A 15,101-nucleotide genomic window follows, 5' to 3' on the forward strand; every position below is an offset into this window, starting at 1 on the left:
CCTTTCTGATTGTAACATAAGTACATACATATTGCTACTGTGAATAGGATGAGGTAATGGGAAAAGCTGACCCAATATGCTGTGTGTTGTATATCAGGTGTATCTGTGGCCTGCTGAAGAACAAGCCTCGTATCCTGGTCACCCACCAGCTGCAGTACCTGAATGCTGCTGACCAGATTGTTGTCCTCAAGGAGGTAAGAGCCTGTAAAATAACCCTGTACACCCAAACTGCACTCTACACTAATTACACTTTTACATAAGACATGCAACTAGTGAGTGTGGACAGTACACATCTCACTGTATACAGGAACCAAAACAAGTTTTTTTTGATGGAATGCCAATAGCGGATGTTTTTTGAGAGCTATTATGTTCCTGAGCAAACTGCCAAAAGTTCCAGAGGAGACATTTAGGGGTAGAATTGAGAAAATAAAAATGATATATGCAAAATGAGTATGATATGAGTAATGAGATAAGCATCAGCTAGTCTGTTTAATTAAATGTTTTATCCATACACTTGTCAAAATGTGTATATACATGATGAGATGGTGTTCAGGTGTCTGCAGTGGTGTGTAATAGTGTGTGTGTTGATGCATTCTCAGGGTCACATGGTGGCAAAGGGGACATACACAGAGCTGCAGCAGTCTGGAGTCGACTTCACCTCCCTACTGAAGACGGAGGAGGAGGAGGAGGAGGAGCAGCAGCCACCTGCAGAGGTTCCCGCCCGTAGCCGAACTCTGTCCCAGAACTCTGTGCTCTCCCAGGCCTCCTCTGTGCAGTCCATCAAGGATGGAGACCAGTTAGCGGTTTGTATTTGATTTCTCCTCCTGTCTTATGTGTTGTTTGTTCATCCTGAGGGCAATATCAGTTTCTAATATCTTATGACAATAAAGAACTCTCCCAACAGTGACATTTTTCAATTGAAGTCAATATAAAGTCATATTGAGCCATAATTGCTCTTATCAAATCATAGTACACACAGAGGTGTTCCAAACCAGGCTGATTTTCAGGAGACTCAGTTTGATGAAGCAGGCTGGTCTGGAGAGACACGATACAATACATCAGTTTAGCATTAGTTGACACTATACAATGGTTTAATGTCACATTTGATCTTTTATATCTTACTGAACTTGAACCCATGATGACTATTATAAGCAGAGCTTGGAGATCAGCTGTGTTTAGTTCATCTCTACTTTAATGTCTGAACTCACCTCCGTCTACACCTTACAGTTAAAAGTTGTCTGGCTTTGTTAGTGGCAGGGTTCTGTTTTGTTTTTGTTGTAACTGAGTCAGCTTTATGAAAACAGCTAATGTTGGTTCAGTTGGGTGGGATCATTCAATGTTTCATAGTGAAATACCCCTCTGGACTGCTCAGGACAGTTGAAACAATAAACTATTATTTTACTGCAAGTTAGAACAATTCAATCTTCAACTCTCCACCCTGCTTCCTCATGGTGGATAAATTAGTCATTTTCACAATCGGACATCTTCCTACATGGCAATTATTATTTGTTAAATGCTGATGTCCTTTTAAAATTCTTCAAATGCACCTCAGTCTGTTAACACAGTGCTTGTCTGAGTAATCGGTGTTGTGGTCACAGGTGGAGCACGTGCAGACTGTAGCAGAAGAGAGTCGAGGACAAGGAACCATCGGTATCGGTCTGTATGCCACGTACCTGAGAGCTGGAGCCAACATCCTGGTGCTGCTGATAGTGGTACTCGCCAACGTTCTGGCTCAGGTATGCTCAATACTAAATGTTCCATTCATGTCGTGTCATTACATATTCAGTGAGGAAACGTAGATCATAGTGATCACACGCAGTATAAATCCATAGTTGTTGCTGTTGCCTCTTGAGGTTTAAAGACACTAACTTGTTGTCTGTGTTTCATCATAGGTGGCATACATCATGCAGGACTGGTGGCTGGCTCACTGGTACGTATAAAAGAATAGGAGGGACAACACCCACCAAGTTGTTCATTTCCTGCTTCAACATTTGTAATCATGAAACAAAGACTTGTAGGTGATTTATACCATGGCCACTTAACAAAATGCCATCTTAAACCAAATTATAAGTGTTCATTGATTTCTCTTCTCGGTTTGAAACATAATAAGAAAAGATAAACTTTATTAGTCCCCTAAGGGAAACTTGTTTTGGGTACATGGTGCGACATGGTTGCATAGCATAATATACAATGGACATCAGTACAATTACAATTACACATACTGGTAGACAACACAAGACAGAATTACAACAGTTACTGCTGTGGTTCAATAACTGGGGGTTAACCAGTTGAGAGCAATCATTAACAGATGTATTATACTGACTGCTCTCAACCTCAGGAACACATTGCAGTGCTGCATTCTGCTACACTGTCTCTCATATGAATTGTTCTCCAGTTCAAATAAGAGTAATTGGCGTGTTAGTTCCATTATTGACAAATCTAAATTACATGCATATATTTTACCAAAGAAAACAGAATAGATGGTCATACATTGAAATAGTTGGTTACACAGATAACCCTCACTCTAAGCTCTTTAGTTGAGGCTCACTGTTACCATCTTTACCTTCAGTTTAATACTGGTGCTGCAAACAAGCATGTAGCATAGGTTTCAGGTTAATCCACACATTCCAACCAATCACAATCTTCAGTAGCCATGGTATAATGTACATTAATCCTCAGTATTGGTATTTATCCAACATGTCACTGCTTTTGCATGATTTTAAAAATACATCTGTATTATTGTGATTTATCAGGGCTGACGAGCAAGAGAAACTGACCGCCAACAGCACCATCACTGAAAATGGACTAAACACCACCCAAGAGCTGAATACAGACTTCTACCTGGGTATTTATGGAGGTAATGTCTGCTCCACTGATCAGCTGCACTGTTTTGCATTGTGTGCTACTTCAGACATGTAAAGATATATTGTGCTGCTTGTTTTACAGGTTTGACTGCAGCCACAATTATCTTTGGCTTCTTCAGGAATTTGCTGCTGTTTAACGTGCTGGTCAGATGTGCACAGGTGCTGCACAACCGCATGTTCAACTCAATACTCCGCACACATGTGCGCTTCTTTGACATCAACCCTATTGGTAAGCAAAGTTGAAGCATTACTTTGTAGCTATTGTGATGTGGTTTGAGTTGCTCTAGTGATGACCCTCTTTAAAGAATGATTTCAGTGTTAAACTATGTGAGGAAAATACATTATGGATTAATTTATGATAGCAGAATATTCTGAAACACACAAAATGTGATGATGGTTTACATTTTAAGTTCCTTTGGTGTTTTGTCTTATTTCAGGAAGAGTTTTAAACAGGTTTTCAAAGGACATCGGCCTGCTGGACTCCAACATGCCGTGGACCTTTGTGGACGTCATTCAGGTGAGACACAGCAGCTCATAAAAGCTTCTACACTCAATCTAAAGAGTTAGTGAATCATTACTTGTTCATGTATGTGACCATGTGAAGGTAAATGAAGGTTAAGATCACTGCTGCCACAGAATAGTCTGATGTGGTTTCTGACTCCACTCTGAATATCTACAGAATTATGAGACAGCAGTTAAATGTCAGTCTGAATAAACTTGGTCACAATGGAATTGTCACAAGGTTGCTCATAATAACATTTCTGTAACACTTTGAACACAAGTGTGAATAATGTGAAAGTAAAACCTGCCGATGAAGGCTGCTCAATTAATCGAAATTTGATCGTGATTACGATTTTGGGGCCGAATGATCTCAAAACTAATAAAAATCAGAGGGGGGGGGGGGGGGGGGGACAGTTTTTTGTCATTTTCCTTAGTGCCAAGTTGTATACAAACAGTCTGCACAAAGCTGCGCATGCATATTTCTGTCCCTCCTCCACAGCATGCACTGTACACCAGAGCTGCCAACACCCTGGGCTTCTCCCGGGAATCTCCCATCATTTTACAAGCCCCAACTTTGTTTGTTAATAATAATGAGAAGCGCACAATAACAAAGGTTTCATTTTGAAAGCATAGACCGGGAGCTGCCGCAGCTCCGTTTGGCAGAAGCTGAAACACGCTGTATTGTTCTTAACTGTAAATAAAAGTACACAGTTTCCAGCCTGTGTCAGACAATGCTGAGTTTACTGACTAATTATTAAAAACCAGGATGTGTTCTGTGAACTATCGTCATGGTAACCCACTCAGCCAGCACTAATATCCTTGGACATTTTCTGCTGTGTGTTGCGTTAAGCGGCAGATAAAAGGCTGCTACTTGGAGATCAGATAAACTCTAGTGAATGTGAAAGATCAATACCAAATAAGCTAAATAATAGTTTTTATACTTATCTCCACCATATCATATGGGGAAGAGGAAAGTAAAGGAAGTCCTCAGTTACAAAGTGTTTTTTGACAAGAAATGTCCGATAAATGCAGCATGTTTCTAAGGTAGAAATAAAAATCCTTTTAATAATCATGATTCTGATGTTTTCCATAATGGAGCAGCCCTACTGCAGATTGATTAAATATTAAATGTTGTTTCATCACTCAGCGGTCCTGCAAAGATCAAATATTCTGCAGATGACACCTGACTTTAACAATGCAACTATGACATTTACAGTGTTTGTGTATTGTAGTAAATATAATGAAATGAGATTTTAACATTTTAAGAAAGTTTGTTCAATTTGGATAATTTAGAAATGTTAATCTTCAGAAATGTGGAACAATACTAGCTCGTGTCTTTACATCAACAAAATGTAACACAAACATGGAAGAAGCTATAGCAACTAGTTTAGCAACAAAATGGGCCAAAGAAAGGACTATTATGTGGTCCATTCTCAAGCAAAACTATAAACTACCCAGAAGAAGCACTAGTTAGAAATACATGGGAACTGGTGCAATGTCACAAGTCATACAATCTGAGAGCCAATTCAAACACTTGATATACAGCATGGGAACAAGCTGGAAGCACAACTCATCTACATTTTAACCTTAATGAGAAAATGTGTTGTTGGATTCACTGAGAAGCAGAGTGAGCAATGTGCTCATTCATTAGAGCTTTAACTGTAATCTAAAACCCAAATGTAAAATGTATCACTGATGCAGCCTGAGAGAGAGAACACAACACATTAGTTTTCTTTACATTGTTCTCATACATTAGCTAGGGTTGATCATTCCTTCTTGTGCATCAGGTGCCAAATATTATATGAGCATTGTGGCTCTGTGTAACAGTCACGTCTGAATAAAACACAGCTGTCTGACTGAAGTCAGTAATGTTTCATATTTCATGTGTAAAAAGATGAAGATGAGTTTTTAATGTGTCATTTATTTTTCTGTAATAGATATTCCTGCAGATTGTTGGCGTGGTCGCTGTGGCAGCCTCAGTGATCCCATGGATCCTCATCCCTGTGCTTCCCCTCCTCCTCTTCTTCCTCTACCTCCGTCGCTTCTTCCTTCGGACCTCCAGAGACATCAAACGCCTCGAGTCCACCAGTGAGTATTCCACAATGCAACATTGTGTCCCTGTCCCTGTGTCGCAGGCATGTTGATATTCTTATCAGCAATACAAACTGTAAATATTAGTGTCTCCTGACACGTCTCATCCCCCTCTGCGTTGTCTTCCCTGCAGCTCGGAGTCCAGTCTTCTCCCACCTGTCTTCATCTCTTCAGGGTCTGTGGACGATCCGAGCCTTTGGAGCAGAGCAGCGGTTCCAGGAAATCTTTGATGCCCATCAGGACCTGCACTCAGGTTGTCAGCCTCACCACTGAAAGATTGACAGAGCATGCAGTATAGAACACTTCAGTGTTTAACACATTGTTTCCTGGTTTTGAACAGGGGCCTGGTTCCTGTTCCTGACCACGTCCCGCTGGTTCGCTGTCCGCCTCGACGGCATCTGTGCCATCTTTGTTACCATCACCACGTTTGGCTGCCTGCTGCTCAGAGACCGTGAGGATCTTTGCTCTTATTATGTCAAACACTGACTGTACAGCTGTCCACCACTGTCTTATTTTAACATCTCCACCAGGGAGCACCAGAGTTTAATGTTTCTGTGGGATACCTGATGGATCAGCATATGTTTGCGATGTTGGATAAAAACAAATGTCTTTGTAAAATATCAAATGTGCTTTTTCCCGTCAGAGATGGAGGCTGGCTCCGTGGGATTGGCTCTGACATACTCTGTCACACTGATGGGAATGTTCCAGTGGGGTGTCAGGCAGAGTGCTGAGGTGGAGAACATGGTAAGATTTTGTCTGATTTTTATTCATGATCATCCAAAAACCTCTACACCAGAGTAGTGTTGTTGACAGGTATGCTGGTGGAGTAAACATGTATAAAAAAGGAAAGACTTTCTTCACTTGCTAAATGAAGATACTTTTTAATGTTTCAGTCACTGACTTTGTTCAGGTATATACTGACAAATGGAAATCTACATCTTAAATACAAAATAGTTCAGTGATCAATTACCACAAACATTTCATCAGTGACAGCTAGGGCTGTCAGTCTACCTCTATAAACCCATTTGAATGTTCTTCATTATTTTTAAAAATTCAAATATTAGAATTTGTAATGAGCAGATATAGTCTATTAATATTTACAATGTACTTCTACCAGGCTAGTGTTGTCAATGGTTATTTTACATTCTGTCCACTAGAGGGCATCCCAACATTACAGAGAAACAGGATAAAGGGCTGCATACACTGAAAATAGATAAAGTGCTCGGTTTACTGCATTAATAACATTTCAAACATCATTAGTGAGATTTGGTTTTAAAGGTCACTTGTATGTCAGCATTAGTTATTTTTCTGTTTGATGTAAATCCAAAACACTTCAACACACGTTATCAGAGGGGGGGGGGGGGGGGGGTGATCTCTGTAGACGCGTCTGCTTCACTTTCTGCCATTTCTGTTGTGATGATACTTTAACACTCTGAATGTGACATTAAAACGTTATTGTTCAGATGTGACAAAAGTATTTCACATGTAGGGAGGTCAAGATGAGAAGGTTGAGATTTGCTAACGTAAGCCAACACATTTATATAAAATGACACATTGCAATACTAAATTCATCCGTTTTTATTTTATACATTTTTTTACAATTTGTATTATATTGGAATTCCTTAATTTGTTCCAACAGCCCCACTGGCAACAGGGTGCACCTGAACTTGTTTTCCTTACTTAGACTTAAAGTACAAATACAAATAGTAACCAGAAAAATCACATCTGCTGAATCATGTGACACAGTGTCAGTATCTCTGAACACTAGAAAAGTTTTTAGTATCAAAGTCACAAAGATGAATTCATATCAGGTCAGATGAGAACACTGGGAATGCCTGAGTGGAGTCAACAGGCATCATATAACTTGATCATAACACAGTTTTGTTGCTATAAAGCATATAGAAAAATTTAACATAGGTAAGGTAGACCAATTTTCATATATGTGTCATCAAGGTCATGTAGATCAGTTGATGCATACTGAGTCAGGCAGGAGAATGGAGAGAAAGAGCAGTTTAACATCAGGGTAAAGTCAGTGTAGGCCTACATTCTAACATCACATTAACTAATAGTCTTAATAAGGTCTTAAAGTCACCTTTCTTAGACTTAAAGCGAGTGTCAATGATGCTGTACACGCACTGCTGGCAGCCCTCCTCCCCCGTGCAGTGCATGCTCTCACTGGTCAAACAGGTTTCCTCTCTTAAGGCTACAGAGGAAGAAGGAGGGACCTGGAGGCTATACTCGTTCAAAGTCTCAAAAGTACAGACTGCAGCTTTAACAGCACATGTGGATTTTACGATGTTTACGATGATTAGTCAAGTCACTGAAGTCTTACATACATTTGCATTTGTCAGCATTAGGGCAAAAATCATAATCACGATTATTTTGATCGATATTGAAATTGCAATTATAAAACACGATTATTCATAGACGTGTAAACATAAGCATTTATTGAACCACCAGAACTCAACTTGAAATATATTTGAACAGCACAACCAGAAATAAATTAAAATCAAGGAAAAAAAAAAAAGATAAATGGAAATAATAATAGCAATATGTAAAAACAATAAATAAAAATAGCCAAAACCTACCAAAAAAAAATCCCCTGGCTGCCGAGCACTCTGGTTGTTTTATGAGGATAATTGTGAAGTAACACTATCTCTGTCACTCACTCTCCCTCTTTCTCTCTGGATGGGGGGGTGTTGGAATTATGTCACAGGTGTGCCGCGCCGGGTGGAATAATAATCGGTTTAAGTTGATTATTACGTTTTTATAACTGTGGGAGGCCAAAATCGATATCGCGATTAAAATTAAGACGTGCTGTGAACTGTACTAGAACTGTCTCTCCTGCATTTCAGATGACGTCAGTGGAGCGAGTAGTAGAGTACACTGACCTGGAGAGTGAAGCACCATGGCAAACTCAGAAGCGCCCCCCTCCTGACTGGCCCAGCAAAGGCCTGGTGACCTTTGACCAGGTCAGCTTCTCCTACAGTGACAACGGAACTAAGGTGCTGCATAACCTGAAAGCCATGTTCAGACCCAGAGAAAAGGTAAGACATGTTAGTCTCCAGAGGACCAGATAGTGTTCATTTAACATGATGTCAATCCTGAGCTGATGGTGTTCTCTCCTGTCTGTCAGGTTGGTATTGTGGGGAGGACAGGTGCAGGGAAGAGCTCCCTGGTGTCAGCTCTGTTCCGTCTGGCTGAGCCACAGGGAAAGATCTACATTGATGGTGTTCTCACTTCTGAGATCGGCCTCCACGACCTGCGCCAGAAGATGTCCATCATTCCTCAGGTATGCATCAGCTGACTGTTCAAAGTGAGAACACAAGATTTATGGGACGACTGGAAACAGTGAGTCAGGCCCACAGCTTGTCATGTTCTACATTACTCTTCTGTCCACTAAAAATAAGTATGTAGACCTAAAACAAACAGCTCTTTGTTCTGTAGTAGTAAATCACCCATCAGAGCAGAAAGGTCTCATGGTATTTCTTGTATTTTTTCCTCAATAAATGGTTAATAAATAAAGTTTGCTTTGTTATGTCAGGCTACAAAGAGCCAACTAACAAGCTTTTAGAAGTAGTTAATCCATCACAGAAAACAAACCAGCTTTCATTTGACTACTTGATAGTGATTTTAATTATGCAGCCCATATATCAATGGAGAGAGTAGACAGGAGTCCAGGATGTCTTGTATTGAAAAGGTTTATTTACTCCATGGAGGAGAAACGAGCGAATGATCAGTACACGTTACATGCCCTGATGCTTCCTTCAATTCTGAAGTTTCTCTCCTCCGGGGATAGACTTTAAACCACACACAGATAATGCCCATGGTTGAGCCATGCCCAAATATGGACAGATCCAACACATCAACAATATACAGAATTTAGTGTACTGGTCTATAGACAAAACATTGCTTAGACAACACTCAGGACCTTTGACCTACATCCAACACTATATCAATATCTATATCAAACCTCTGACAGTTGCCTCTACTCCATTCAGGGAAAACAGTCAAACACATATCTGACCTCGGCTGCTATAGCAACACTATCAGAGTGGCTCCTGTTTTTCCCCAAAAGGAGCAGACTCACTGCTTACCACTATCTCAAGAGGAGACAGTGTCTAAACCCTATCATTTGGTGAGGCCTTGCGATGACCTCACAGCCTAGTTTGACCCAGTGCATATTAATGATGGAAAATTCCCTAACACTACTTATTGATTTAATGTGCCCAAGTGCTTGTTTATCAGTGTTCCTCTTTGTTGCTTACAGGGATTAATCAAACATTTCACCTTAACCTTAAAAATACTGAGTGGATTCATGTGTAGTTTGTGATTGAGATATGAGTGGGTAGAATAACCTGTGATGTGTCCCTGCTGTCAGGACCCGGTGCTGTTTACTGGCTCTATGAGGAAGAACCTGGACCCTTTCAACCAACACACTGATGAAGAACTGTGGAACGCTCTGCAGGAAGTCAGTCCCACACACACACTCATCTACATCAACAGACAGTTACTAAGGGTTTTACAATTAGGTCATAAAGTTTAGAAAAACTACATGGCGGTAGAGACTATATTGGTAATGACTATAATTACAATAATGATATAATGGATTATAATTATGATGATGCGTATTCATAATAACTCAGACATGTTATATAATGAGGTTTAAGAACATTCCATGTTGAGGCAGGGCAGCAGAAACCTAGTGAGCTTTAGGCCTGATCTGAGACTGAGCTGCAGGTTGTAGGGTAGTAATACCTCATAATCAGTAAAACTATCAATTCTAAATCCATATAATAGTTCAATACACTATGTTTTACATAGTAAAATGTTTCAGGAGCAAGTCTTAATCCTTGCATCATGTCATCTTGTATTTGTCAGAAAGCATGCAGCTGTGAGATTGTGTTTTTAGCTTAATGTAGCAGAGATAATATAAAAGCAGTGTTTTCTAGAAACAAACAATAGACACAACAATCAGAGAATAGTCTGTTTTGGTTAATGCAGTAAATGAAATGACTGACAGTCACACTGGTGCAAAAAAGTGTTCTGACATTATGAGTACTCTACCCCACAAACTTTCACACCTTCTAATGCTTCAGTCCTCACACCTGAATACAAATCTATGGCTGACTGTATATGCTAACAAGCATCTCTGTGTGTGTTCCCTGCAGGTGCAGCTGAAGGGTGTGGTGGAGGAGCTGCCTGGGAAGCTAGAGACAGTTCTGGCTGAGTCCGGCTCAAACTTCAGTGTGGGCCAGAGGCAGCTGGTGTGTCTGGCCAGGGCCGTCCTGAGAAAGAACCGCATCCTCATCATCGATGAAGCCACAGCCAACGTGGATCCCAGGTACTACAGACACAGCTCAACTCACCAGCAGACACTGTATACAGCTTTGTCCATTTGTTTTCCATTATTGAATAAAATTATGACAAATTCTGCACCTACAATCATGGCCTATCATAATAGGGTCAGATCTGAACTGAGAATATCATCCTTATCCTTAATTTCCAATTTTACACATTAGCATAGTGGTGACACTATAGGTTAATATATACTGTATATTGTGATAATGGCAGATAATCCAGCAGTGGCAACAAGCTTTTTTTAGCTTTAAAGCTCTAAACTCAAAAGATCACAATAACTGTTTTGTTTGACTTTATTCATGTGATAATGGTGTGTGTGTGTGTGTGTGTACAGGACAGATGAGTTGATCCAGAAAACCATACGAGACAAGTTCAGAGAGTGCACTGTGCTGACCATCGCTCATCGACTCAACACCATCATAGACAGTGACCGCATACTGGTGAGTCCCAACACAATACACACACTAGGGCTGAACGATTTTAGGAAAAGATCTAATTGCGATTTTTCTGGCAGATATTGCGATTACGATTTCCTTCAAATCAAGTTTCAGTGCAATATTCACAATGTACAGTAACATTAAAACATTAAATGCTATTACTCTAATGCAAGGATGAAAACTAAAGACCAATGACAGTTATTACAAATGAATAACTAAAAGAGTACTTAAAAGAAGTATTGCAAAAATCCTTTATTGTGTTAATTTAAAAAAAGTTAAATAGAATACAAAACAATTCCAAAAAAACTAAACAATGTTAAATAAGTAATAAGAAAAACAAAATTCAACAATTCCAATAAAGGACAAAAGGATCTTGCCCAACAGTCAAGTAGGTAGGTCAAGGTCAGTCTTTTATGGCTCAAGAGAGCTAGCTTATCAACATCTATAGCAGCAGTTAAGGTACTTTATTCAACCCTACTGTATATTAAGAAACCTGGACTATCTTTTTAAGTGAATTTGACAAGTAATGGTAATAAAATAAAATAATCTTTTTTTAAACAAAGGCTGACACCACAAGTCAGGGGGAAGTGCAGAAAAAATAAAATCCCAAAAGTACTTAATCAACAATAATACTTGCTTCCCTGACATCTTTACATCACTCTTTACAATTTTTTTGTCAAAACCAGCATTTACACTCTGCATACAGCTGTGGGATGGCAACCTGGTTGAAGTAGGTGCGGGAGGGAATCATATCTCACGGTGACATCTCCCGGTGTCTGAACAACATGCTGTAATTGTAGTGTGTTTGCTACAGTGAGCCTGAGTATCATCACCGGACTTTTTCGTCATGCACTCGTCATGCAAATGCTTGTGTTGATTTTTCAAGTGCCGGTACAAATTGGTTGTGTTTCCGCTGGATGTTGCAACTTTAGCGCGACAGGTTTTGCACAGTACCTGTTTCTGGTGCACGTCTGCAGCCCCAAACCCGAAACACTCCCAAATGACCGACTTGCTGGTTTTCTTGGGGATTAAATCCCTTAACTCCGCTTCTGGTCCAGCTGAAGCTATTTCTGAATAATTATAATTAAGGAGCCGGTTAATACTCATTGGTTAGCGTGACCTGTCCACGAGTAGCATGCCGCTTCTGATTGGTGAGCTTGGCTGGATAGGGAGACACAACAGATCCTGGGTCAGTCAGGAGCGCTGCAAAAACCGCAGCTTTTGCGATCACATGATCGCGTTTTCGATCAGAAAACGATAAATCGTTCAGCCCTAACACACACAGCCACTCAGTCACTGCAAGTACCAAGATAGTTAATGGTTTAGAAATGTCAGAGTAAGGTGTGTGTGGGGAAATGGGCAAATAAGTCACATTTCACACCTTCACTAAACCCTCAACTATCCCAGTATCTGAGTGAGGAGATATAACACAATCTACAATAAAGATGGAGAAAACTAACTCCATATTGAACACAGGTGTGAGGAAAATATGACTCAGTCATTATTTTGAGATACTAAGTCATTAGTATGAGATCATTAATAAGTTGTCATTAATAAGAGATATTTAGACTATTAAGAGAGTGTAGGAACAGCAGCTTAACCTGTTAGTAGGTCTGTAGTGCGAGTTAATACTGTTGATCATGCTGGAACAGTGCAGGTGTTGTCCTCCAGATGTGGTGCTGTTGTTAGAGCAGTTTGTATGTTGTGTTGTTTGGACACATCTTCAGCAGTTAGAGGATACAGTCCAGGTTTAAGGTTCTGTCTTTAACTCTGTGTAGATGCTGGTAAACAGTTCACTGACATCAAGTATATGTGACTGATGTGTTGGTGAGTGTGAGTGTACCTTGGTGTATGCAAGTCTTGTGCTGCAGTTTTTCGAGAGGTAGTAGGAGGTAATTTCTTTCTGCTGTCACTACAAACTTGTTAATGTCAGAAAAATGTTCCCTCACTTGTAGCAGGATGTTGATCTGAGGCTTGTCAGAGCAACAGAAGTGCTGATGTGACAACTTCATCAGCATCCTGCAAAGTGTGGCTAACAGCTGTAGTGGATCCAGAGGTCAGAACACCTGTATCACACTTGTGATATCTATATAGGTGTTCTCACTCACAAGCATTTAACCTTTCAGACTCATCTGTATACACACTTTGCAGGATGCTGATGAAGCACTTCTGTTGCTCCATTTTTCTGTTTGTTAAACTTGATGTCAAATCCAGCAGCACAAGGCAGAGTTTGTAATGATCTGAGTGATAACACCAAGGTACTCCTAATAGTCTCCACCACTGACTCCATCAGTCATGTCTACTTCCTGACAGTCTCTTCAGGACATGTGCAGACATCCAAACAACAACTGACATCTTAATGTTAGTGAACTGTATAGCAGCATCTCCACTGAGGAGTGGAGTGAAGTTCTGACATTAGACATTAGACAGCAGGTTAACATGAGATATGTGCTGGAAAGACACGTTAAACTTAAACTGTATCATCTAACCAGACTCAACATAATGTTCAAACTGATTTATAACTAACTTGAGACACATACATCATCCTCACTGAGCTGAACACACAATATTTACAACAGACTTCTAACAATCCCCATTATGACATGTGGTGTTTTGTATAATGACGACACTCTCACTGAACAGAGACCTGTACTACGAAGCTGGGTTTTGTCTTATCGAACGCTGGTTCACTTCTTACCCGGGTAAATCACCATGGTAACTTATGCTGAACGGCTAACCTGCTGCGGAGATTCTGGATAAGAGTTTTTAGGGAGATGCAATCCTTTTAGACATACAAACCTATTATGCTTCAGCCATTTGAGTGAATGGCACCAGGCTTTTTTTTTTTTTTTTTTAACATATAGGCCTACAATAAATAAATAAGTAAGAATAAATAAATAACCTCCAGTTTCAGAACTTGTCAGGAAACATGACAAAAAGAACATCTTGAGAGTAATCGCTGCAGAAGTGCAGAATTTTATTCATATTTTTTAATTGACCAAAATATATATTTAAAAAAGAATCCTTGAGGCACATGAGGGATATTAATCTGTATGTTATACAGTTGGTTTGACATCATTCACTCAAATAGTTGAAGCATAATAGGTTTGTATTTTGAATGTTGAATATTAAACAAACTTAATGCCAGCATTCCTTCCTGGCTTTTGCTGCATCAACAGTGTTGCTTTTGGCCTGGATGATGTTTGAATTCTTCATATTTATGAAGAATAATTGTCTGCTCCTCCATGGTAAAGTAGGCTGCTCTGCAGAGTTTCTCCATGTTTGTGATTGGTCAGACGCTGCAAACACCTCCCCTTTATGTGAGCGCGCAGAGATCCAGATTGGAAAACCCTGGGTTGATTTACCGAGTTGATAACCAGCTTCGTAGTACCGCTTATCATGATTGTGAATGTCTGGGTAAATCAACCCAGGTAACAGAGAGATATCCTGGGTGTTAATCCAGCTTTGTAGTACAGGCCTCAGGTCTGCCCCAACATTAATAATATTAACCTACACATCAGCTTTACTAGTGAGCAGGAATGAAGAGTTAAACTGCTGTTCTTACACACCTGCTGTCATGTTACAGGACACTCCCACATCTCAAATTCAACTCTAACCATCACTCACAACTTAAAGCAATGGTTCGGCGTACTTTGTCATTAATCAGAGATATTTTGTCTCCAGGTTCTGGATGCAGGAAAAATCCACGCCTATGATGAGCCATACACCCTGCTGCAGGATCCAGATGGCATCTTTTATAAAATGGTGCAACAGACTGGCAAACAGGAGGCAGCAGCTTTACTAGAGGCAGCTAAACAGGTGGCTGTTAACTCTTTAAAAACTTCTT

General features: G+C 40.1%; 1 protein-coding gene across 2 annotated transcripts in view; it reads left to right on the forward strand.

Annotated features, from left to right (window-relative positions):
- Positions 1–15,101, forward strand: part of LOC128354094 (ATP-binding cassette sub-family C member 4-like) — a 36,663-nt gene that overhangs the window by 20,431 nt on the left and 1,131 nt on the right. Inside the window, exons 14-30 of one of the 2 annotated variants that reach the window (XM_053314342.1) lie at positions 98–194; positions 600–803; positions 1,599–1,736; positions 1,893–1,930; positions 2,754–2,857; positions 2,947–3,093; positions 3,302–3,381; positions 5,303–5,453; positions 5,590–5,709; positions 5,797–5,907; positions 6,100–6,200; positions 8,312–8,503; positions 8,593–8,748; positions 9,838–9,927; positions 10,628–10,800; positions 11,152–11,257; positions 14,939–15,073. In XM_053314342.1, coding sequence (XP_053170317.1) covers positions 98–194; positions 600–803; positions 1,599–1,736; positions 1,893–1,930; positions 2,754–2,857; positions 2,947–3,093; positions 3,302–3,381; positions 5,303–5,453; positions 5,590–5,709; positions 5,797–5,907; positions 6,100–6,200; positions 8,312–8,503; positions 8,593–8,748; positions 9,838–9,927; positions 10,628–10,800; positions 11,152–11,257; positions 14,939–15,073 — 2,143 coding nt within the window. Of the gene's footprint in view, positions 1–97; positions 195–599; positions 804–1,598; positions 1,737–1,892; positions 1,931–2,753; positions 2,858–2,946; positions 3,094–3,301; positions 3,382–5,302; positions 5,454–5,589; positions 5,710–5,796; positions 5,908–6,099; positions 6,201–8,311; positions 8,504–8,592; positions 8,749–9,837; positions 9,928–10,627; positions 10,801–11,151; positions 11,258–14,938; positions 15,074–15,101 lie in introns of those variants that run through there. The other variant, XM_053314343.1, reaches the window with a different exon arrangement.

The sequence above is a fragment of the Scomber japonicus genome, chromosome 24 (genome assembly GCF_027409825.1).
Source record: "Scomber japonicus isolate fScoJap1 chromosome 24, fScoJap1.pri, whole genome shotgun sequence".
Taxonomy (NCBI): Eukaryota; Metazoa; Chordata; class Actinopteri; order Scombriformes; family Scombridae; genus Scomber; species Scomber japonicus.